The sequence below is a fragment of the Netta rufina genome (genome assembly GCF_964035555.1).
Source record: "Netta rufina genome assembly, chromosome: 9".
NCBI lineage: Eukaryota > Metazoa > Chordata > Aves > Anseriformes > Anatidae > Netta > Netta rufina.
The window spans coordinates 23,658,773-23,681,982 of record NC_140132.1 but is presented as its reverse complement, the minus strand read 5'-3'; the positions used below and the strand labels follow the sequence as shown (position 1 = coordinate 23,681,982).

Genomic DNA, 23,210 nt, shown 5'->3' with positions numbered 1-23,210 from the left:
AATACTTCTCAATAATAGTGATTTACAATGGCAGAGTTAAAATTAAGATGACAGAAATTAAATATGGGAAGAATTATGGCCCCAAATTCATGCAGGTAACACCAACTGCATCTTGGTTTGCAAAATTTACCAAACATGAAGTCAGCCAGAAATTCTGCTTAAAGAAAACAGAATTTTATATTCAGATTTCAGTTTTTAAATATGACACAAGTGCCATAGTATTTAAAACATAAGTTTTGCATTAGATGGAGAGCTTGTAGTTAGCCTTCAACAATACTTAACTATGTCTTTTTTATACACATGATACCTTGATATGAACTGAATGTAAGTTGTGTGTTTTTACAGAATAAAGTATTTTTAGGTTACAAAGTAGCAGTATGAACATTTCAAGCCTGTTTTAAAACAAAGAAAAAAATCAGCAATATGGCCAATGTTATTTGGAAGGAATTTTAACTCCATTGCACTGTGTAGGTTTGGCCTAATTGAAGTTGAAGCTGTGTGATTCTCAGGACCTGTGGAAAAACAAAAATGGTAACTATACATTGAGGGTACAATTTTGTATTGTTTTGTTTTGTGTTGTTTGTTTGCTTGCTTTCTGATTTAACAGAGTGTAGTGGATTTTTTATATATATAAATAATAATTAAAAAATATTCTTTCTTTTGTGTTTGTATCACTGGTTAGTTTAGACAGCATAGGCTTTCTATTTCTGATCAAGAAGCTATCATCCCTTCATTCAGAAGAACTTTTAGTGCTGAGGAATATATACATAAATGGATATAAGTATATAAATAAAATGCAGCAAAACTTAGAACAAACTCAGCTGTGCATATCAATTTCTTTTTCTTCCACCCAAAATTAAAAATAATAATAATAAAAAAAAGAAACAGAATGAAATATGTCCATTGTGTTTTACGATCTTACTTTCTTCTTCTAATCTTCTTTTTAATTCATCTGTTTCATTATATACAAAAGTTAAATACTTTTGGCTTTCCACTGAAAGACAAAAAGTACTGAGACTTAACTCAGTACTGAATTTCAAAGAAAGGGTGGTAAGATCCCAATAGCAAAATAAATTAGACAGTCTCCCTCTACCAGAAAATTGGCAAGACTGGGTGCCCCAGTAGTTCAGTTTGCATTTGAAAGATGCTCCATTGAAGTGCTGTCCTGAGTGGTGATACAATTCTACACATTTGTCTCAGTTGGCTTTAGCAGTGCTTGACATATGTAATATGTCAAAAAATGCTCCGGACAGACATGAGCCGTGCAGATGGAAAGCCTGGCACTCTGAAGTTGGTGAGAAGCTTAGCCGATAACTTCAGAGGTATGGAATTGGACTTGTACACATAATGGCCCTGTGCTGTCTTGCCTACAGCTCAAATCTGACTTGTCAGAAGAAGAAATGGCGTTAGAAAACAGACGTAGGAAATGAAAAAGTTGTCAGACAAAACCGACAACAATAGGGTCACATAGAGACTACAGAAACATTTGTTGCTTTTCCTTCCTTCAAATCACAATCTGTGAGTAAGCTATTAGGAAGAGTAGAAACCAGCACAAAACAAAACCCAACATTTCTTCACAGTCAGGAGCAGCGTGATTTCCTCTACAGTAATTTCTGTATTTAAAAGCTCTACCGCACCTCCTGCACAATATTTACTCTCTATTAAACAATACTTTCTAAAAGTGACTGTCAGTTAATGGTTATATGTCCTGCTGAACTATCCTCTAAATATGGTATTAGAGCTGAGAGCTGAATCCCCAAAAGGCTGAAGAAGACATACTCAGCTGTGAAGGTGGCATTATGCCAAAAACAGTGTCTCACCTGGGTGGTGCTGTTGTAGCTCAGCACATGAGTTGATGGAATTGTCCCACCGTTCTGCAATACAGCCACCTGCCCAACAGTTGTGCTCAAGCCAAGCACTTTAATTTCAGTAAACATTAAGTTGTTTGGATCATTGTAACCATGATGCACAACTGTGATATCTAAAACATTCTGAAAGGAAAAAGAATGAAATAGGATGCAATCATTACATGGGTAAAAGTCTACTTGAGCCTTTCAATTGCTTTCTTCACTTCTCATGCATTTTAAAGAAAATATGTCTGTATATTTTTATTTATTTTCCAAATGCGAAGGCTTCAGTTTTCTTCACATTGTTAGTCTATCTAGATCCTGGAATCTGCTGTGTCTTTAATTGCTGCATGGACAGACCCTCCCTGCTATCACTGGGACAGCAGTTAGGCCTCATATCCCAGCTGCTGTGAGGCCTGATACAGGATTAAACCCAGTGCCCTGTGAGAAACCATCTCCAGTTACAGGATGTGCACCAACATCCATCCTGCAGCTTTCAGTCCGGGCCAACTCCTTAAAATGAATGTGTACCTCTGTGGAATACCCCCACTGAAATAAACTAGGTTACTCTGATGTATACCAGTACAAAGAATGCCAAACAAGTTTGTTTTTCTATTGTGCACACATATACGCTGCTGGGATCTCAAAGAAGTTTTTAAAGCAACATTTAGAGACCTACAACAGTCTTCACCCTACTGAATAACAATTACTCTGTCATCCAGAATCAGTCTGAAAGAGGAATATCTAAACTTTGGAAAGGGACAAACTAAAATACGAATAGTTAAAAATATGACGATGATCACCTCAAGTGATTTTTCAGAAACTGAATGTTAGCTAGCATTACCTACCTGCTTAGCAGTAAATGATGTTAGCAGATATGCACCATCTTCATATGCATCTGTTAGAAAGAAAGGATACAATCAAATGTGTTTGCTATTTAGCTGTTCAGTTAAAATATTATAAAACATTCAATTGAAGAAGTGTGTATGTATGTGTGTATGTACACATGATTATCATATATGTTGGTGCTTCTTTGAAATCACTGTTGTATATTTTACCAATTTACCAGTTTACCATTGAAGGTACTGCCTTTCTGCTCTACAGCAAACTTACCTACACATCACTGTGTAACATAACAGTTTTCTGCATTATTTGTCATAATATCAGGTAATGGCTTATTGTTATTACAAGGGTAATAGGCTCTGCATAGGAAGGATAAACAGCATGCAAATATCTCGTCTGAAGGCAATTTAGATTTACTAATGCTGAGGAAATTAGTGAGTTTCCCACATTTCCTATGGTTATGGCTCCCATAGGTTTGAGGACAAGTCTTTGTTATATTTGCTCCCTTAGGTCCAGGACACCCTTTCTTTGATACCAAAGATTAATTCTACAAATTGTAGCATTCTGTGGTCTCAATCAGTAGAAATCACTTTGTTAATCTGGAGCTTTAACTTTTGTCTCTGAGGGCATGCTCAGGTAAGGGCATGCTCCAGAATTGGGCTTGCTTTGGCCAGCAGTCTGCCATATGCTCTAACACCCATTACTACACTGAGGACTTCTAAGGCAGAATAAACCACAAAAGCCTTTTTTCCAAAGTGATGGCTAAGGGTTGCAATTTCTTATAGGTTCATGTTTCCACTTGGACAACAATGTTATTATTAGAACTGCAGACAAAAAGTGGTTAGCTAGCTGCTGAGCATTATTTGCTGCTCATGGACTGCTGTAATTTGTTTCATCTCTTTCCAGTTCATTTCATTGGTTTTTGCTTCTCTGTTTTAATTTGGGCTTTGAATAGTTCCAAAGATGGAGGCTCCACAGCCTCTCTTGGCAGCCTGTTGCAGTGTTCTACCACCTCACAGCTGGAAAGGTTTTTTAGGATGGCAAGAAAACATTATACATACCAATGCGAACACCATCATCCCAATAAAGCTGTCCTTCTGCCAACTGAGACTCATTCAAAGCAACAATAAGTCCCATTGGGTTTTTCCGGCTGTGAAAAACAGAATATGTTTTCCTTAATATCCTCAGCTAATTACATTTTGTCTCTCTCAAGTGTTAGAACTTGTTCTAGAAATACTGTCAGCCATTTGCCTGGTCTCTGATACTCACTTTCTTGACCCCAAAGTATTATATTCAAAGGAGACTGTTAAGAGGAAACTGAAGAAAAAAAGCATCCACAAATCTCAGGTGCTATTATAAATGTATTCTTTAAAGACTGGTAATAATATGATATTATTAATTAATATGATAATTACAACTAAATTTTAATATTCCAGTTATTCTTATTGTACCTGTAAAAAGTTGTATTAGCAGGTTGTTGCCACGCGAGGATGTAACCGCCTCGGATATGAAGATTGATATGGTCCAAAGGTGCCGATAGAGTCACTGATTTTCCCCTAACACCAATATTTTTATCCTATTTATGAAAAAAATAAAAAATAAAACAAAATGTCTTCTGTTGAATCGATCTCCCTCTACAGTTATTTTAGAAAGAAATAATAACAATTTATTTATTTATTTATTTATTTATTTATTTATTTTGCTAGGCAGATTCCTTAGGAGTTTTTTCTTAAAATCCTGATGTTAACACAGGAGTAACTACATTATGCTCCACATTTCTCTCTCTACATAAGAGAAACCATAAAGCTATGTATCTAAAAAAGTGTTTATCAACCTCAGGGGAGAACAGCTGAATCAAAGTGACCATTCAGGTGAAATACAAACGTGTGGTTAATGAAGTGATATTTAATGCCTACTCCTTCTTACTAGTCCTTTCCTACCTTCCATGAAAGGCTGGTGCAGCTAACCCTGTTTGTTTTTCTCCATTGCAGCATTCTTATGCTATATTTGGCTGAGATAGTGTTAATTTTCTTCATAGAAGCTTGTGTGGTGCTAAATGTCAAATTTATGATGGAAATTGTGTTGAAAACACACTGGTGTTTTAGTGGTTGCTGAGCAGTGCTTATACAGAGTCACAGACTTTTCTGCTTCTCATGCTGCCCTGCCAGTTTGTAGGCTGTGGAGGGGACACAGCCAAGACAGCTGACACAGACTGACCAAAGGGATATTCCATAGCCATGCTTTGCAATAAAAGGTGGGGGGAAAGAAGGAGACAGGAGTACATAGTTCAAGTATTTATTACAATAAAAGGAACTAAGGATTTCTATAAGAAATCAGCCAAGAAGATGTAGTTGTTATAACGCCAAGAAATGATAATAAACATAAGTTTGTAAAAAGGAGATAGTGGTTTCACACCTCAGCACACCCTGCCACTATCTGAACATCATTATAAGGAATACGTACAATTTTGAAAATAACTTACTGTGTAGTAATCATACCAGACGGCATCAGGTATGTAAGCATCCACTGTTACAGCATTCTGGAATTAAAGATACGTATTTTAGGGAAGTTAAAGCAAACAGGGAATTTTTAGCTAAAGTAACATTAATACTTTCATATAACTTCAGTGCTTAAGCACATACCGGTTGCATTACAGGGCTGATGAGCAGTGCAGGTCCCCAAAGGAATTGTTCATATATATCCCATGTTGCTCTGTCTGTCACAAACCTGCAAGTTAACAGAATTTTGATTAAACATTGAATGCTGAACTTTTCCAAAATGTTCTTTTAAGAAGTTTCCATCGGTAATTCAACCTACTGTTCCTAGTATCTGCTATTTCCTCATCTGTCTTTACTCTAGTATTAACAATAACTGAGACAGGTAACTAAAATGTATCTTTTATTTATCTGTTTCCTTTTAAATAGATCAATTATTGTTTGCCAAGAATGCATAAAGATCCTAACGTGAAAATCATTGCAGGAATGCAGGCTATTATTTAGTTTTCTTTTTTTGCCATTCTTTGGCAAATTGAGTTTCGGGATATTTAGATCACAAAACTCAAAAGATCAGTTTTGCTTTGGAGATATCAGCAATACTAAGATTAGGTAGTGGTCAGACTGTGAATCACTTTCTAATTTGTGTCACTTTTTTTCTTGGGCAAGTGATTTGAAAAAAATCAAGACAATACATGTAAACAGCTCTATGATTTTTAGACAAGACAAGTGTACATATACTAGAGCACATCTTATAATAAAAGGATAAAAATAAACTTTGTCCTTCCAGGGACAAAGAAGGCTTTGTACAACTAATAACTTATCTTTTTTATTATTATTATTATTATTTTTATTTTTTATCAATTCTATCAGTCTGGCCAGTAATAAACAAACAAATTAATAAATAAAAGATGATTTTCCCTGCAAAATTATGTCATGACTTGTGGCAGAATTATATCCCTCTTCTTTGCTTAAACTTTTTGCAACATCTGCTTTTTAATTCTACATATGTCTAGCTTTCAATGGAACATCATTGTTGATTATCCCTAAAGAGGCTACAGGTGAGCTTTAAAATGTATACATTAACTCTAGCTAAGCAAATTTTCAGTTTTGCATAGCATAAAACAGAGAACTGTTGTTCTCTGTGAAAGCAAAACTTGATATTGAAAGCTCATATTCTCAATGTCATGCTTTTTCTTTTTTTCTTTGTTTTTCTTTTTTTTTTTTTTTTCAGAAAATTGCTCTAAATAATCAAAAACATCATTAGGAGGATCCCAACTCCAGAATTCTTAGATGAAATTCTTTACAAGGAGAGCAAAGAAGTCACACTTACTCATGGAGTACAGGACGGATCACAGTACTGCCATGGGCATGGGCATCATACATTAATGTATAAAAATAGGGTAACAGAGTGTATCTTATATTCAGCACCTTCCTGGAAATGTCCTCAAATGTTGCATTCCAGGAAACAGGATCTTGCCTCTAGAAGAGAAGAGACAGTTGCTATTCAAACTGGCTTACTGTGTTTAGAACAGCTATGGAGAAAAGTAATGCTGATATTTACAAGAGAGTTCACATTTAGCATCTCTTTCATTTTATGTTTTTCTCATGACTTCATAAAATCTAACAGTAGCAGTGGTAGTAGTAGTAATTACCAAATATGCATCAAAATCTGCCTGGCAAGACAGACCTGTGAAAGTTTCAGTAGGCCCTTGCAAATTCCTCTGCCTCCAAACTAGAGCACCTCCATTTATTTATACTTCAGTTAAGGCATAAGTGACGGTAAAAACAGTAGGTATGGCTGTCAGCCCTAAGAGGGGAACTAGAAAGAAGGAAGATGAGAAAAACCTGCGGAGAATACTGTAAAACATACTTCTTGCAAGTTGTCCTGAAGGTGTTATGCATCCTGGAGTACATAATTTATTATCCCTCTCTTCTGCAGGGCAGCACTCAGGACTTGGAAAAAGAGACCAAAGCACTAATGACTGATGTCAGGGAGCACTTCCAATCTTTACTAAATGTATTGAACAATACCTTGGCAAATTGGCTAAGACTGCAAGCAACATGATAACCCTGCATCTGCATTTTTAAAGGCTTTCAAAGTCCTATCGAAAGGTGTGCCGTGGCAAGATAAGCGCATAGTTTTTGAAAAGGAGACTCGGATTCATTAGACATGTGCCACACAAATAGCACTACTCGGCTAGACTTGAAGCTCTAATTGGAATCTACGTGCTGTTTCAATTTTTATTTTTCCACTTATCTAGTTTTACAGCTTTCTACAATATAGTCCTTGGCCAGCACAGGCCTACATTTAAGCAATTATTTTCCTTTATTCCTAAAGGAAATACAATATCTGATGGTGGCAAATGTGTAAAGTACATAAATTCCTGACTCTTATTCCAGAGTCATGTTACACTGTTCCATTTTCTCATTTCTTGTAATAATTATGGACAACTATGGCTTCAAACTCCAATGTCAGTTTTGCTCCTTTAACAGCATTTGCCATAAAAGCACTGTACTTTATTGTAGTGACTTTAAATCAAAACGGCCTACAGGGAAAAATAGGTAGGAGTTGGATTCAGTCAAATCAAACATATTATATGCTTCCTTCAAGTGGTCTAAATCCCAGAGCAGCCCCTTTTCAGGCATAATACCTACCATGCAAGGAGGTAGGATTACAACAGAGCTAGCATACAAAGACTTTTTTTTTTTTTTTTTTTTTTTTGATGAAGAGTGAAACATGTTCTTTTCATGCCCATTTTGCTTGGAATGTACTTCTTTTTGACACTATCTGGCTTGTGTGATGCCCCAGCTGTTCTCTACATGTGCATTCTCTACATTGCAAAGGTCTATCCAGTAACAACCATTAAAAATCTAAAACTCACTCTTGTTCCTTTCTCGTTGTGATTCCTCGAATATGGGTAAAATGCACCCAGCTGCATCCAGCGAAGACACAACTCATACTGTGAGTCATTAAAGAAGCCACAGATATCAGCTCCTGTCTGAAAGTTGACAAACAATCCAGTTGGAATATTATAAATTCTTGTACAGTGTCAAGATAATTAATTAAAATATAATAACTGAATAGCTTACATAAGATATTCCAAAGAGACTGAACTCCATCATACCTGAAAGGAGAAATAATTCATTGTTACCAGCTGTTTTTCTTCCCCCTTTCATATGCTAATGGTTGTGCTAGATAACATATATTATAGTGCTGAATGAGAAAAAAAAAAAAAAGTTTCACAACTTCTCTAATTTCTCACGTTTTCCTTCTACAGAAAGAAGAAAGAGTTGGGAGATGATTTGTCAGAAACAAAGATATGTTGCACAGCAGCAGATGATGAGAACTGATGTGACAGAACACAAGGTGGGAAGGTGGCCGGTCCCAGGAGAATAAAGGAGCTCCCAACAACCAAGGAAGAAGTAAAGAAGAAGTCACAAAGGAATTGACCATGGATTCTGGTTGTTGAACAAAGAGTGTATTCCTGTTAAAACCAATAAATTCTAAATGCAGGTAAGTCAAGGAAAAGGAATTACTGCACAGAATATACTGATTAGAGACCTTCTTTCTTCTACATACCAATAATCGATTTAGCCAGCTGATCCCAATCTGCCTTGTTATCGCCCAGCCAATGTCCAGCCCATTTTCCACTGCTGGGATATGTTGAGCGGGTGATGACGATCCCACGCTCCTTTGTGGCATTCTGCACAGCGCTGACATTGAAAACAGATGAAGAAATAAATTACATGAGAACTTATTGCATAAGATCGTCTTTGAAAATAAATATAGCATCTTATACTTTCCTAACAAAGGGCAGAATTTTTGTTGTACAGATTGTTATGGATCCATACAGTCCAAATGTACTTTTGATGCTAGTGCACAGTGATTTGCACAGAAGCAGAAAGTCAAAATTAAGTGTCAGCAAACCTGTGAAAACAAGGAGGTGCTAAAATGCTAACTTCCAGTTGAGGGAAATTACTCTGTGGGAAAACACGAATATAGTCCAACTTGCACATTTTATAGGGCTACGCAATGTGGTATATCATTCCTTTATTGTAGAAAACTTGCAGAACCAGCTGAAAATAATCTGAAGAAAACTAAAACCAAGAAGATAAAAAGGGGTCTAGAATACTAGATCTGTCAACATAACTCCAGTTGCCAGAAAGATACCTGAGCAAAAAGCAAGGCATGGACCTGTGATCACATCAGAAACACCAACACGGTAAGAAATTGATGTGAAGTGACCAACAGTAGAAGCCAGAGACTGCTCCTGGCAGGATGGTGTAGATCAGCCATGTGGAGGGAGAAACCAAATGTACCCTTCAAGATTCCCAGCTCATGGCCTTGCTGTGCATCACCAGCACCTAAAGCCTTTGGGGTCAGGAGTTAAAGGGAAACAGCAAGCACCAGTTTAGGACTGTCATGGGCTATTCAGGAGCTCTGTCACAGAACCCAGATGGCTTCATTCATTGCTGCTGGAAGGGGAGACAGTGGCTTGCTGGACAGGAGCTCCTAAGGCCACCAAGTTGTGACTCTAAAAGAGCAGGATGGAAAAATAATTCACCAGCTAGGTCCATTCTGCAAATAAGATAAAGAAAAATGATTCATTTTCTTAAATAAAGCCTTGGCAATTGCCACAAAATACCTCCAAAGGTAACCAAACAGGCTTTATGACAAAAAGTTGTGGAGCTGAGAGGAATTCGTGCTTCCTAATTGTCCCGCAGAGGACACTCATACCTTGCCACTGCTGGACTATGCTGTGTGCCTAGTGTGGATGCATAACTGCCTTGGCTTCTTCGAAGAATCCCTTTGCAGGCATGCACTCATACTGTGAATCATTACAGCAGAAAACTGAACTACAATACTAGTTAGAAAGCTGCACTGATTGAATTGCACTGCTCTCCAATGCTAACTCCACAATAATTGCCTAAACAGCTGCTTCAATAAGGCACTATTTATTTATTTTTTGACAGGATTTGCAGCTTTAGTGATGCTATAATTACAACAAAAATACACAAGTCACTTAAATTACCATAGTAATTAAACTAGACTAATGTGCTGTAATTATTTCTTCCAAGACAAACAGTAAGTTTTCTACTACCTTTTCTTTCTTTGTAATGTATTACCAAACATTTTCAGCCTCTGCTTCGTTTACCCTCCTTCAACAGTCTTTGGAAGGTCCTGCTAAAATTTGAAATCCAAAGAAGGTGTACGTTGCCCACAGAACTGCCCAGGGCCTGAGTGTTTTCCTGACCTGGGGTGCCAGCTATCTGCTTCAGGACTGAGCCAAAACCGGATTCTTGAAAAGCAATTCCTTGTGTCAAGCCCTCTAAACCTTTACCTCAAAATGGTTCCTAGATTCACTCTTAAAGGTTCTGGCTATCGCATCTGTGCAAAAGCCTTGTTACAAAAGAATAGCCTTGAGCCGATACAAAGAAGGTTCCTCTTTCTAATTCATACAGAACAGAAATTGTATCAAATTGGGAAAAAAAATATTGCTGCTTACTTTTCCATTACACATTACGCTGGCTTTTTTTTTTTTTTTTTCCATATTGTATCTTTTGCATACAAACAATCTTCTTGTTTGGATGGTTTAGTCTTAGAATAAGTTATTATTACTACACATCTTCTGTATCACAATGACTCCTTTAGTAAGGAGTATTAGAGAGAGATCTAATTAGAGAGATCTCTTAGTTGTCACCTCTCTCTCTTATTTATTTTTTTTTTAAACAACAGTTTTCTGTTTGTTTCAACTGTGAGAATATCTGTATAGGCTGTGTAATTTATCGTACTCATTTCTGTTACAGTACCTCTCAACAGAGAAGAAAATATTTCACTCCATTTCAGTTCACACCTGATGTGCAGGAATGAGAGCAATATTGCTCCCAGTGTTAAATTATTGCCTATTTACAATATCCAAATGGCATGTGATTTGGCTGACAGCAGAGGTATCAGTTTCCTTCCTGTCCTGCCAGCAGGCTCACGTGTTACTTGACCGACAGCACTGCCATGCATGCTTCTGGCAGTAGCATCCACCCAGTCAAAAAATCAAGTAGCCTTGGTATTTTCTTGTCTAATGGCAACATCAAAGTTACCAAGGACTTTAAGATTATTAAGACCTATAATAAAATGCTGTGCCTTGCTTACTCATTGAATTGGAAATGAAACAGCACAAATATACTATCATTAGATCAGACGTTATCTAAAGTCAGCTGGGATCCTATTCACTAAGGAACAGGTAATGACATCTGCCTTGGAACTGAAAAAATAAATTCCTAAAAGGAAAGCTTTATGAACAGAATGTGTGTTTTAAATGTCACTGTTTTCTCTTTTCACCCATACTCAAGTATTTTTGAATACCCAAGATTACAGAGCCCTTCTGAAATTAATGTTCTTAAAAAAATATATTCATTTTCCCTCACTACATGTATGAGGCTAAAATGGTATCAATGCTAGAAATAAAAGAGGCTATCCTAGCACTAGCTAGAAACAAAAAGTGTTTTATATTTTAATTGCAGTAATTAGGTGAGACTGTCATTGAGTAATTACTGTTAACAACAGCTGATCCAAATGTTCAGACCTGTTCTCTGTTCTGCCTTGTAACAGAATAGCAGAGCTATGCCTTTTGATTGACTGCTCCCATTTACAATGCTGAGCATCGCCCCAGGATGGCCTTGCAGGCTGACTGTTAACAGAAACCTCTGCTGAAAAGTCAACGTGTTATGTGTGAACACACTGGGACAGGGCAACGATTGGTGGCAAGTTATTACATCCCAATTAAACTGTATGAGAAATAGCACCGTGACCAACTTATTTCATAATGCAGGTCAGTAGTTGGGCTTGCACAATGTAAAATGTGTGTGGATGAAACCCTTAGAACTGCTATACAAAGACTTGCTCTGCAGCTAGGTGAAGAGTAGCTTTCTTTAATATCAGACTTGGGTAAACTGCTGTTAAAAGGTACCTTGAAAATTGCATCTGCTCAGGGTCAGTGAAATAAAGGCTTTGCCTGTCCTGAGACAGTGAGTGATGCAGCTGCTGGTGTAGACATGCTTGAGCTAGTTCTTTTCTGCTTGGCTCCAACAGCAGAATGCCTTTATTGCACTGCAACAGTGGAAGCACAGCTTCAGCTCAGACCTGCACACACCCACTGGGCCTTCTCCTGCACGTCCTTGCTCAGGTTCCTACCACCTTGCTTGTACCACCGGTGAGATCACAGCGTGAGCTGAGAAGGAACGTGACTAAAATACTGCCAGCTGCAAAACCCAGAGCATTGGTGAACACCAATGAACACTGAACACCAAACTCCACTTTGAACAGAATGGCAGAATCAACACTACTGGATAAAAAGGAAGATTTTGCAGCCATCTTAAAGGGACTCAGGCAGGTTTGTGCCAATAGTTATGGATACCAGCTGTTCTTGGCAACACATTTTGGAGATAGCAAGAAACTATGCAAATCTCACTTACTCGTGGGTAGGTTTTGTTTGTGACCATCCGTAAAGACTGTGGACATCATAGTGTCTAACTGGGGTACCATCCGGAAGACGCTGCTCACCTTCCATGCACGGAGTTTTGACAATTAAACCGTCTGACCGGTATCCCAAATCTAGTGATAAGGGAAGAAGAAAGACATTTTATTTTCTTTTTAATGAGAGATATTCTATAACAAATATTGTTAATTTTTGTTAATTTTCATGATTTCTTTTGTGTTCACTCTCTTTTGGGCATCTATACTGTCATCTGTGACTTCTTATGAAAGAACATTTCCATCTTTATCAAATGGGATAGCTCCAATAGTCCTGTTCAGGCATCCGGGTTTCTAAGTGTTTTGATAGCTCTGTTATAGATGCTTTTTCTGGAGCAGCTCAAAGAATAAACTGGATATAACCTAATTCAGCAGATATTGCAAATCTTTGTAAACCCTGGCCTATCATCTATATAAACATAAATTGGGTTGGGTAGTGAATGTGCTGGTTAAGGCCTATGCCTGAATATTAACTTCCTGATGATTCTGAGAACCTATTTATATCTGAAGACCACAGTAAGCAACAGTAAGCAACTCTAATAGCAGAATAGCAGAGCAATGAATGATGAATGTTAATATTTACTGAGTTGTACTGCCTTATACCAGCACTTGAGTAAAGCCAAGTTAAGAATGTCAATTATTTTTATGTATAGATAAATGCTAGTCAAGTGTTTCAGGTATTTTACTGTATAGAAAAATGCTAATGAGAGGAGAGACAGGAATAGTTTTTGAATTTTCAGTTAATCGCGTTATTCATCAGAGAGAACTGCAGAAGAGAGACTACATTCTCTACCGTGTCTAAAACAAAGCACCTACATATAAAATAGGGATCAAAATCTATATGTAGTCACATAACTATGAATAACTTTAGTTTTTAGAAGTGCCATTACTGCTCATTCTAAAAAATATATTATTTGTGTGCTTATATTCTTGGAAAAGAAGGGACACTTTCAGTTAGGAGTTTAGTTGTGGTTTAATATACCTAAATATAGGAATTCATGCCACGTGTACCAATATGTAAGAAATTTCATAGTAGTGAGAATGTCCTAACGCCATTTCATGGACTAATCAGACTTACGAGGAATGTATGGTGGGTAATTAAGGAGGTCATCTCTACAGCCTTCAAGGGCGCCATTATAAAAAGTTGCCGGTTCATTCATGTCCTAAAAATATAGAGCAAAACCTGATTGTATTTTCTTCAATCATACAAGATACACTAAATTCTAAATTACAAACAAGCTGTATTGTAGATGCCCTTGAGAACCCTTGCAGCTGCAGTCTCAGTCTGCAGCACCACACATGCTTGACACACATTCACACCAAAAATCAGACACATTTCTACACTTACAATCCACAGGCCATCAAACTTAACACTTAGTGAGTTGTTACGGGGATTGTCGTAGAACTCCATGATTTCTCTCTTCCACCACTCCACTGTGGAATTGCGTAAGAAGTCTGGGAAAGCTGCATGTGCTCCATAGAGCTGTAAAAATAGGAAAATAGAAAAGATAGAGCACTGGAAGCATCCCATTGATAAAATGCTGGAATTTTCTAAAACAAAAAATAATTACTTGTTTTCTGATTTTACTTTGTTAGGAAGGCTGGCCGTTTTCTGCATCTTATTTCTGACATGAGATTTTATCAACTAGTTTGCTGCTATTTTTCTTAAATAATGTGCTTCTCCCTCTATATTTGAGACAATAGCCAAACTGTACAAATATTTACCCGTATTTGAGTTTGCTCAGGAAGTGACTCATTGACTGTAACATTGGGAAGAAATGGCCAGACCTATAGGACAAAGAACATTTTGAAATAATTAAACCACGCTGAATATAACTGAGCACCAGCAACAGAAAGATATAACAATTCTTACCTGCTACTACAAATGACAGCATAAACTCAAGACAATTCAGTTTCCAGTATTTATTCAATGTATCATTTACATTTAGGCATGAACATAATGTTAGCAGACTGTGCCTATGAATAGCACTGAAGTCTAAGCTGACATGATGCTCACTTGCATATGGCATACCTCTACGGTCATACATTTTCTAGGAATAGTACCTTGGAATATATAATGTCACTGGTATTCGGCCACTTGATGAAGACATCGTCTTCTACACCTCTCGAGAACGTAAGATAATCAGTTTCATTTCCAGAGATAGTTGGATCCTAAAATGAAATGTAACAAACTTTTGCTTTATGCTGAAAAAATAAGTTTAGAAATGCTGTTATATATATTCTTAATTCTGCAATGACGAATTTAAAAAAGTATGCCAAACTGACCAGGATAATGATGAATCTCATTCCTTCTGCTTTTATTTTTTTAATTAGAGCTGGTAATCCCTGAAAGCGTGCACCAAGAGTGAAATCCAGTTGCCGTTCCATATGGTCAATATCTACATATTGGACATCCTGCAATTCACAAAAGCAATGAAGAAAAAAAACATTTTCTTTTTATTTCCTTTTTTTTTTTTTTTTTTTTTTTCCCTCAAATACATATTTATAGAACATCTGCTAAGTAACAATCAATTTAAACTATTGCAACAAAGTAATGCCAGACACAGGTACAGACTGGGAGACAAGTGGCTAGAGAGCAGCTCAGCAGAAAGGGATCTGGGGGTTCTGGTTGACAGCAGGCTTCCTAGAGAGGTGTTTGATATCCCAGGGTTGTCAGTGCTCAAGAGGCAATTGGGCATTGGCCTCATTAATGTTTTAACTTTTGTTTAACTCTGAAGTGTTCAAGCAATTGGACTAGATGATCTTTGAAAGTCACTTCCAACTGAACTATTCTATTCTATAACTTTGTTTGACCTATGTGTTTTTGCTCCTTTCACAAAAACAGACTGTGCCAAAACACAGCTGACCCGACATAGAGCAATATCCAATTGAAATGATGCTGCATTATTTCTTTCCTCCTTGCTTTTCCTGTTTATCACTGCTCCTTCATAGTCAGCATGGTGAGAGACATCTGAGTGCTTCTTTGTTATGAATGATTAAAAGATAATATAAAGCAGCCTAAAAAACACATTTAACATGACCATTTAACAAAACCACATTTAACATTCTACATTTAGCATGCAGAGATATTCAGCTATGGCATAAAATAGAGTTTGCTCCTCTCTACCACAGTAGTGGGGTGGGTTTTTTTGTTTGTTTGTTTTGTTTTGTGTGTGTTTAAAGGATCTTAACTGGTACTCTGAAGCCAGAAATTCAGACATGAACTCAAATGTTAAGTGCTACCAGCGTACATAGGGAATGTTAGCTGCCTTCATTTCCTCCACCAGCTGGGAAATTTCACTGTCGTTCCTGTATCCATAGCGGCACAACTGGAATCCCAAGGACCAGTAGGGTGGCATCACTGGTCGTCCAATCAGCTAGAAATAAGAAAGAGTATTTGTGGTGAATAGGTGAAAAACAACCAACCAGTCCACCAAAAAGTGCTAGTTTGTAATAGGGTAAGAATCCTACTGCAGTGTACTCTTGAACAACAAGTTCTGGTGTTGGGCCCAAAACCATGTAAAAGTCAAGAATTCCTCCAATGGTGCGGTATGTCAGGGCAGGGGTTGGCTGGAATGTCACATCTAGAAATGGGGAAAGTGAAATGAGAAAAGGATGCCTGGATTAGCAGCTATTGCAAACCACTGAACATAAAAATAAAACACATCGAGAAAATAAAATGAAGATTTTCTTACCCATTGCATTGCTGTTAAGCAAGAGAACTCCATGGGCATTGCCGTCTTCTTCAAGAGCCATGTAAAATGGCTGATAACCATAGGAATTCAACTTATACTGCAAACAAAATAAAATAATTTCTAAAGTGGAAGCATCACAAGCAATGACCCGTTTACATCTATTTAAAAAGTATTAGTAAAAGATGAGACACACAACTTCCAAATCTATAACAAAAAGCTTCAGAAGTATACACTTATAACCTACACACCTACAAAACACACCTACAGAAAATCAATTTCAGTTTGACAACTGGAGTCTGTCTTGTTCAGAGTGACCAAGCATGAAGGAAAGCAAAGGTACTACTGCCTTTAAAACTCACTAATAAGAAAGAGCTTTCCCAGGACAAAATTTTCTCTTTTTTTCCAGCAGTAGCAGACATCTATCTATATGATCAGGAGATTATGTTATTTTTCAATATATTTCAATATATTGAAATCTGAACCAGAAGTTATAGGTGTAATAAACTGCCACTATTTCACTGGTCATTCCCTGAAAATTGCCAACATTGTGTTATCTTGTAGGAAATAGCACTCATATATGCACCGACATAAGGTTTCTGATTTACCCCTCTAAGCACTAATTGAACCCCAAAACTTCCTCATACATTTCCATCTTTCAGAATAATTTTTTAGGAAGCATAATAAAGGAGCACTGGGCTGTGACTTCTAAGCCATATTCATCTGACTTAGAGCCTGAGCTCTACACATTTGGTTTTGCTGGTCACAAAGCAAAAATAGGCTTAGAGAAGACCATTGCCATTGAAACACTGTCCAAATTATAAGTCTCAATAAATACATTCATAGCAAATAAGTGTGTCCAGTACCAGCAGACATTCACTGGACTTTAAAGTACTGTTGAACATTTCTGCACATTAGGTTCATTTCTACTTACAGTAGGAGCCTGGTCCCTTGTGAACATTCCCCAGGTGTGCCAGCTCATGTTGCGTCGAAACATGGTGTGCTCGGTTTCTCCAAATCCATATATATATTGGGATGCCAAGCGGGTAGAAATCTGAATGAACATGTCACTGAATGTGAAGGTAGGCAGCTGTGAATCCCAGCTAAAGTAGAAAGAAAATAAAAATATTTTAAAATATATAAATATAAAGAAATATAAATTTAAAGAATATAGCAGTCTTTAGTGACATGTTTCACTGGAAGACACTTCTTTTAGGCTGAAAAATAATTTCTTATGTTCTGCACTTCCTCATGTGACATAGGACTGAGCAAATGTCAGACTACAGTGACAGGGGGAAAAACTGTAAAGGTGAGAAAATAGATATTGCTCACGGTACCTTCTCCATCCTTTCCCTGGTGAGTGTTCTCATACAATGCAATGGTGAAGCCATCTCTGATAGAGCTTCACCTGGCATTTAGCAGACAGTGCCATTTTGTGGGAAGGATAAAAAAACACTCGTCTTGAGGTATTTAAAAATATGAAGAAAATGGTTTGGGATGAAAAAAGCTAGCAAAAATAAATGAAATAAAATAGATTGAATATGGCTTACATGACTGTCCCTGTGCTTTTGCGCCGAACCTGTATACCAAATGGTTTTCTCTGAACTGATACTTCATAGAGTAGGTTCTCGTTTGTATTCACTGGGGAGCTTGGGAGATTTAATGGTACAGGAACCTCATATCGTGCATTCTGATAATCATAAATCTAGAAAGAAAAAAATGAAAATTAATTCATTTCAATGAGTTGTTTGAAATCTTACCTATAGTATAGGAATTGAGAATTAGTTAAAATTAAAACAGTAAATTATTGAATACTTTTGCCAAGCTGAGTATTTTCTTTCAACATATATTTTTGCTCCAATTCTTTCACAGTATTTGTGAAAAACAAACAAAAAAACACGCTTAAGGATTGAAATGCAGATCATTAATGTCTGGTTAATTATTTAAATCTGTTAATTCAAAGTCTATATCTATATTTGAAATTTTATTGATATTTTACATGTTTTAAATATTTTAAATATAGACATATATGTGTGTGGTAAATACCTTTCTGATTAATCTTTTAGTAATTTTTTAGACAACTCAGAAAAAGAGATTCCTTTTTAAGTTTTCTTTATTCTGTAAGCTCACACAGCTTACTTCTTGATGCACATTTTGTGCATCACATCATCACGTTTATTTCAGTCTTATTAAATGCAAAGTAGCAAATGATAGTCTAAACAGTAGGGCATTAAAAAAATTAGAACACAGGTGGAAGAATTAATGCAAAAGTAAATATTAAAATCACAATTATGCTTACAGCATAATTTACCTGTATACTAAAATAATGTCTTTAGTTCCAGAGTTTCTGTCTGACATTAGAGATATACATTGACATTATAACTTTGATTCATATAACTTCATTGTAAATTCTAGCACAGACTTATAGGACAAAAACAAACAAACAAGCAAACAAAAAACCAGCATGGCCTGGTCTACAAAACCTTAACATTTATGTAATTTATGTAAACAGAACTATTTTGAACAATGGGACATTACAAACTACAAAACTCTTGCCTGAAATTACCTTAAATTGCAGCATGTGGTTGCTATGATATTTAACCTCCAAGCGCAGCGTACCAATTGGTTCGGTGTACTTCTCATTAGCTCTGGCATTGGTGCTGTTTAAGGTCAGGTTAGCTACCAAACCTGATGAGGAGTATTCTACTCCATCAACAGAGTAAGCGTTGTCAGAGTTGTAATAGCAGGATGGACTATCTGGGTTTGATGGTGATTGCTGCAAATGACAATAGGTTGCAGGTTAGTGAGTGATGCTGGCCTATTGTATTTCATACTATCAGCCTGAGATCCAAAGCTACCATTTTTATCAGGTAGCTGTCAAATGTAGAAATTTAGGGAAAAATTAATACAACTACTAAACAATAAAGAAGCCTGTACAAATAATTCAATCAGAAAATTGAGCCCATGCACAATGAAGATGGATTTAAATTCCCTGTATCTGTGATCTTCTGCTGAATCCTGAAACATGGCTGAGTCTTGGCCTACTGAAATTCTCAGAAGTTCCTCCCTCCTAATCCTGTTGTCCTCTAGTCTCCATCAGCCTTCAAGAGGATGTGCCAAAGCCACATTAGATATTCAGGTAACAGCAGACCAGGCCTTTCCATTGGATTGCATATATCTTTAGTCGTATAAATTATCCCTAAAATATCCGCTGAGAATTACATCCTATGTGTCAAAGATCTCCTGATAGTAAGGTCAAAATTACTTTCAGTTTCCTGCTATAATTCAACAGAAACACTCAGACTAGGTATTCTGAGATTAGATAAACTGACGTAGGTTAATGCATTAGACTTCCACCTCTGCATACTTGTCATTAATCTTGTCTAGTTGTTCTAATGAAGCTATGCCTGCTCCTCACATCTGAGCTGCTAATGAATATTTATTCATCTGTCATTATCAAAATCAAAGCACCTTTCAACTTGAGCAAGTGTTTAAAACATACAGAGTCCATAACACAACCAGAGTTTGATTTCACATGAAAAGACATTTCCAAATATCCAAAATTGCAAAAAGAATCTTCTTAAGAATGCCACAGATTCAGGGAACTTCACCTAATTTAGCTGTTGCTGTTTCAGGGACAGCTAACAGATAATTTTGTCTTCATATTTAGTAGATATGTCCAGGCTATAGAATTTAGATTTATAGGACCAAGGAGTAATTCAGCTGGAGATACTCTTTAAAGATCAACCCCACCAAGGCAGAGAGCTCCTGCATGTTTGTAGTCGTAAGATATCTATCAATGAAACTGTGTAATAAATAATTGTATGTCAGTCATTATTGATACATAAGTATCAACAGAGATATGAACAATTTAGTTTGCATATGAGTTATAATATCCAGGGGATTCAGGGGTTTTGTCTCAAACAATCTAAAGGATTTTTTATTATTATTATTTTATTTATTTATTTATTTATTGCTTAAAATGTGCTTCAGTGACTCTGAAGGTGAGACAAAAGGGGTGAGTCTTGCAGGTGCCAGTGAAGCAAAAGAGGCAGTAGTTAAAGATGCTCTATTCTGTTCTGTTTTGCTCTTCTTTTTTTCCAACTGTTATTATTTCTTACTGTCTTGAAAAGAATACCACGTTTTACCTGAACTACTGATACACTTAGAAAGAACTTACATTGTTGCTAACTACCTTAGTTTCATTGAAGTAAATAAAATTCCTAGTACAGGTCAGTTGATGGCAGTGCCCCCATACTAATTATGTCTGACAAATCTGCCTGACTACTTTTTCCACTGTAACCACAATGGAGAGAAAGGTGTGATTCTGGAAATGTTTCTGTCATGACCATTTAAGAGAAATCATTTTTGCTTACCTCCCAGACACAGCCAAGTTGTTCACATTTTTCTTTTGTTGAATTCTGATTGGGATAACAATCAAACCTTTCATTGATACTTGCTTGTTGAGTCCATTGCAGTGTGTAGGATTTTCCCAGTTCAAGCTGAAGTCCTGTTATATGAACAACCTACAAATATTACAGAATAAATACTTATTAAAGCTTACATCAGATCAATCTTTCCTTCAGTTAGTAGAGAAACCATTCCTCAGAAACAATGCATTTTGCACATGGCATCTCACAAAAAACTGTCCCATGACGTTTGATATAATCTTACTTTTATAAATGTACACAGCTGAAATTCTTACAAATGACATCTGAAAATAAGAAGATAAACCTAAAAATAAATAAATAAATAAATTGAAAATGGATCCAATCTCATGGTTTCTCTGGAAGCACACAGGAATAAAGACAAGGGCACAGCTCCCTCACCTTTTGAAATATGATTGCAAGAGGTCAGAAAAGGTTAAAATATTTTGATTTTGAGTCAGTTACTTAGATAACAGGTAACACAAGTGCATGTAATAATTAAAGAGTGTATACAATGCATGTTCAAAGCAGATTCAAATCAATGTCAGTGCAATCCTTAGTGCGCAAAAGCACTTCTATGAAAGCTCCCCACTACCAGCAGCATATTCACTTACTACATAAATGCACTGTATTGCTGACTACCACTACTCATGCTGTGAAAAATGCTGTACAGATAGATACAGGAGGTTCAAAAAGGGCACTTTATTTTGTTCAAAGATAAATACATAAAAATCAATAAACTAATGCTCAATGGCAAGAAGGTAAGAATTTTCACCCTCCTTCAACGTCAAACCAAATCACAAAGGTATTCCTCTGACACATGAAATGTTGTTGTGGGAATAAGCGCACAACTAAACATCATGTCATTTTGAGGGTCTGAGAGCATAACTTAGATGCTCTTCCTATACAGCTTAGTTTAATGTAATTGCACATGCATTCAGGCATACAATGAATTCTGGTGAAACAGTATTAGTACAGAGGACTATCCTTTACAATGTATAAAATCCAATTGATGCACTTCCACTATAACATTTAACTGTTATAATTTACCTTATCTGAAGGATAGTAGGTGATATTATGTAAAGAAGGTTGCAGAACATTGTTCTGAGTGACTTTAAGTTCTGTTATTTCCTGGAGCACTCCCAGAATTTTGATTTCTTCAAACTTCAGGTTGTTTGGATCAACATAACCATTGTTTATGACATTCATTTGTAGAATATTCTGAAAAATAAGGTAGTCATCAGCCTATTATAAAAAAATAAAATAAAAATGGTCCAAGGTTCTCCTGACCTACCAATTCATTTTTCTCATTAGCTCTTCATAGCATGGTATAAAGAAAGCCAATACTGTTTTCTTAACATATTAACTATTATCCTGCTTGTTGTTATCATCATACTTCTTTCTTCTTTGTTACAGGAAGAAACTAATGCTTTTGGCTACAAGACTTTCAAACTCCTAGAGTAACTAAAGTTTCTTACCTACAACTGATTCTATGATTCTATACGATTAAATATAATAGATATATAGGCATATATAAAGACATGGTTCTCACTTCTGTTCCTGTGCTTCTACCCTATGCATTGTGCCTATGCATCTTCTCTCACTTGTTACCTTGTTGTTTCACCATGGTAAGGGAAAGAATACATTTCAGAGATATTATTATCATTATACAAAAGAATACTTTAGCATATTACTTGACATCCTGATCATATGATATCTCTGGACAAAATGGAATAGAAAATTAATCATGAAGCAGATGGTGTAGGTTCAAACAGGATATAGGTCTTCTCCCTCTTTTAGAGACATTCAGCTACACTTTTTCAGTATCCCAGATTTATTTTTTTTTCCATTTCACAATTTTTCAGAATCACAAACATATCCACCTCCTTCCTGGCACTGTTTTAACTGCCTCCGATGTTTTATAGTTCTCTCACTCAATAAACATTAGTGTTGAGTTTATGAAGTGAAGGGAATTAAGAGTTCTTTAGACACTGAAGTTAATTAGGGGAGGAAAAGACAACTAAAAGACTTTCATCCCATTTAAATTACATTATTTTTGAAATGACTCCTCTGTGACTTTGTCAAACACTTTACTTCTCAGCAAATATTACAGGAGAATAAGGAGGGAGAAAAGAATGCCCTTTGACAATACTTTCTGATAATAACAACAGATGAAAATATAATCATTTAAAAGAGAATACTTACATCAGAAACGTTAAACTCATAGTAAATGTAGTTTTTATTGTCAAGTGTGCCTGTTAGGAAAGGAAATAAGTTACACTTGCAGTCCAGAAAAGAATGCATATGAACCAAGACTGTGTCACCAATCAATTACTAATTATCATAAAGACATTCAGAAGATGCTCTGAACAAATCAT

At 36.4% G+C, this 23,210-nt stretch overlaps 1 protein-coding gene across 1 annotated transcript in view; it reads right to left on the bottom strand.

Annotated features, from left to right (window-relative positions):
- Positions 1-449: 449 nt before the first annotated feature.
- SI (sucrase-isomaltase) overlaps positions 450-23,210 on the bottom strand; it is a gene marked incomplete at both ends in the record, with an annotated part of 47,770 nt that continues 25,009 nt past the window's right edge. The window contains 26 exons of the mRNA XM_084291897.1: positions 450-512; positions 1,821-1,991; positions 2,696-2,745; positions 3,752-3,840; positions 4,142-4,266; positions 5,173-5,229; positions 5,333-5,417; positions 6,516-6,664; positions 8,068-8,184; positions 8,276-8,310; positions 8,766-8,899; positions 12,656-12,794; positions 13,792-13,876; positions 14,062-14,196; positions 14,439-14,501; positions 14,778-14,885; positions 15,000-15,128; positions 15,965-16,090; positions 16,185-16,297; positions 16,409-16,505; positions 17,340-17,508; positions 17,956-18,110; positions 18,972-19,181; positions 20,782-20,931; positions 21,883-22,053; positions 23,038-23,087. Coding sequence (XP_084148023.1) covers positions 450-512; positions 1,821-1,991; positions 2,696-2,745; positions 3,752-3,840; positions 4,142-4,266; positions 5,173-5,229; positions 5,333-5,417; positions 6,516-6,664; positions 8,068-8,184; positions 8,276-8,310; positions 8,766-8,899; positions 12,656-12,794; positions 13,792-13,876; positions 14,062-14,196; positions 14,439-14,501; positions 14,778-14,885; positions 15,000-15,128; positions 15,965-16,090; positions 16,185-16,297; positions 16,409-16,505; positions 17,340-17,508; positions 17,956-18,110; positions 18,972-19,181; positions 20,782-20,931; positions 21,883-22,053; positions 23,038-23,087 — 2,975 coding nt within the window. The remainder of the gene's footprint in view (positions 513-1,820; positions 1,992-2,695; positions 2,746-3,751; positions 3,841-4,141; positions 4,267-5,172; positions 5,230-5,332; positions 5,418-6,515; positions 6,665-8,067; positions 8,185-8,275; positions 8,311-8,765; positions 8,900-12,655; positions 12,795-13,791; positions 13,877-14,061; positions 14,197-14,438; positions 14,502-14,777; positions 14,886-14,999; positions 15,129-15,964; positions 16,091-16,184; positions 16,298-16,408; positions 16,506-17,339; positions 17,509-17,955; positions 18,111-18,971; positions 19,182-20,781; positions 20,932-21,882; positions 22,054-23,037; positions 23,088-23,210) is intronic.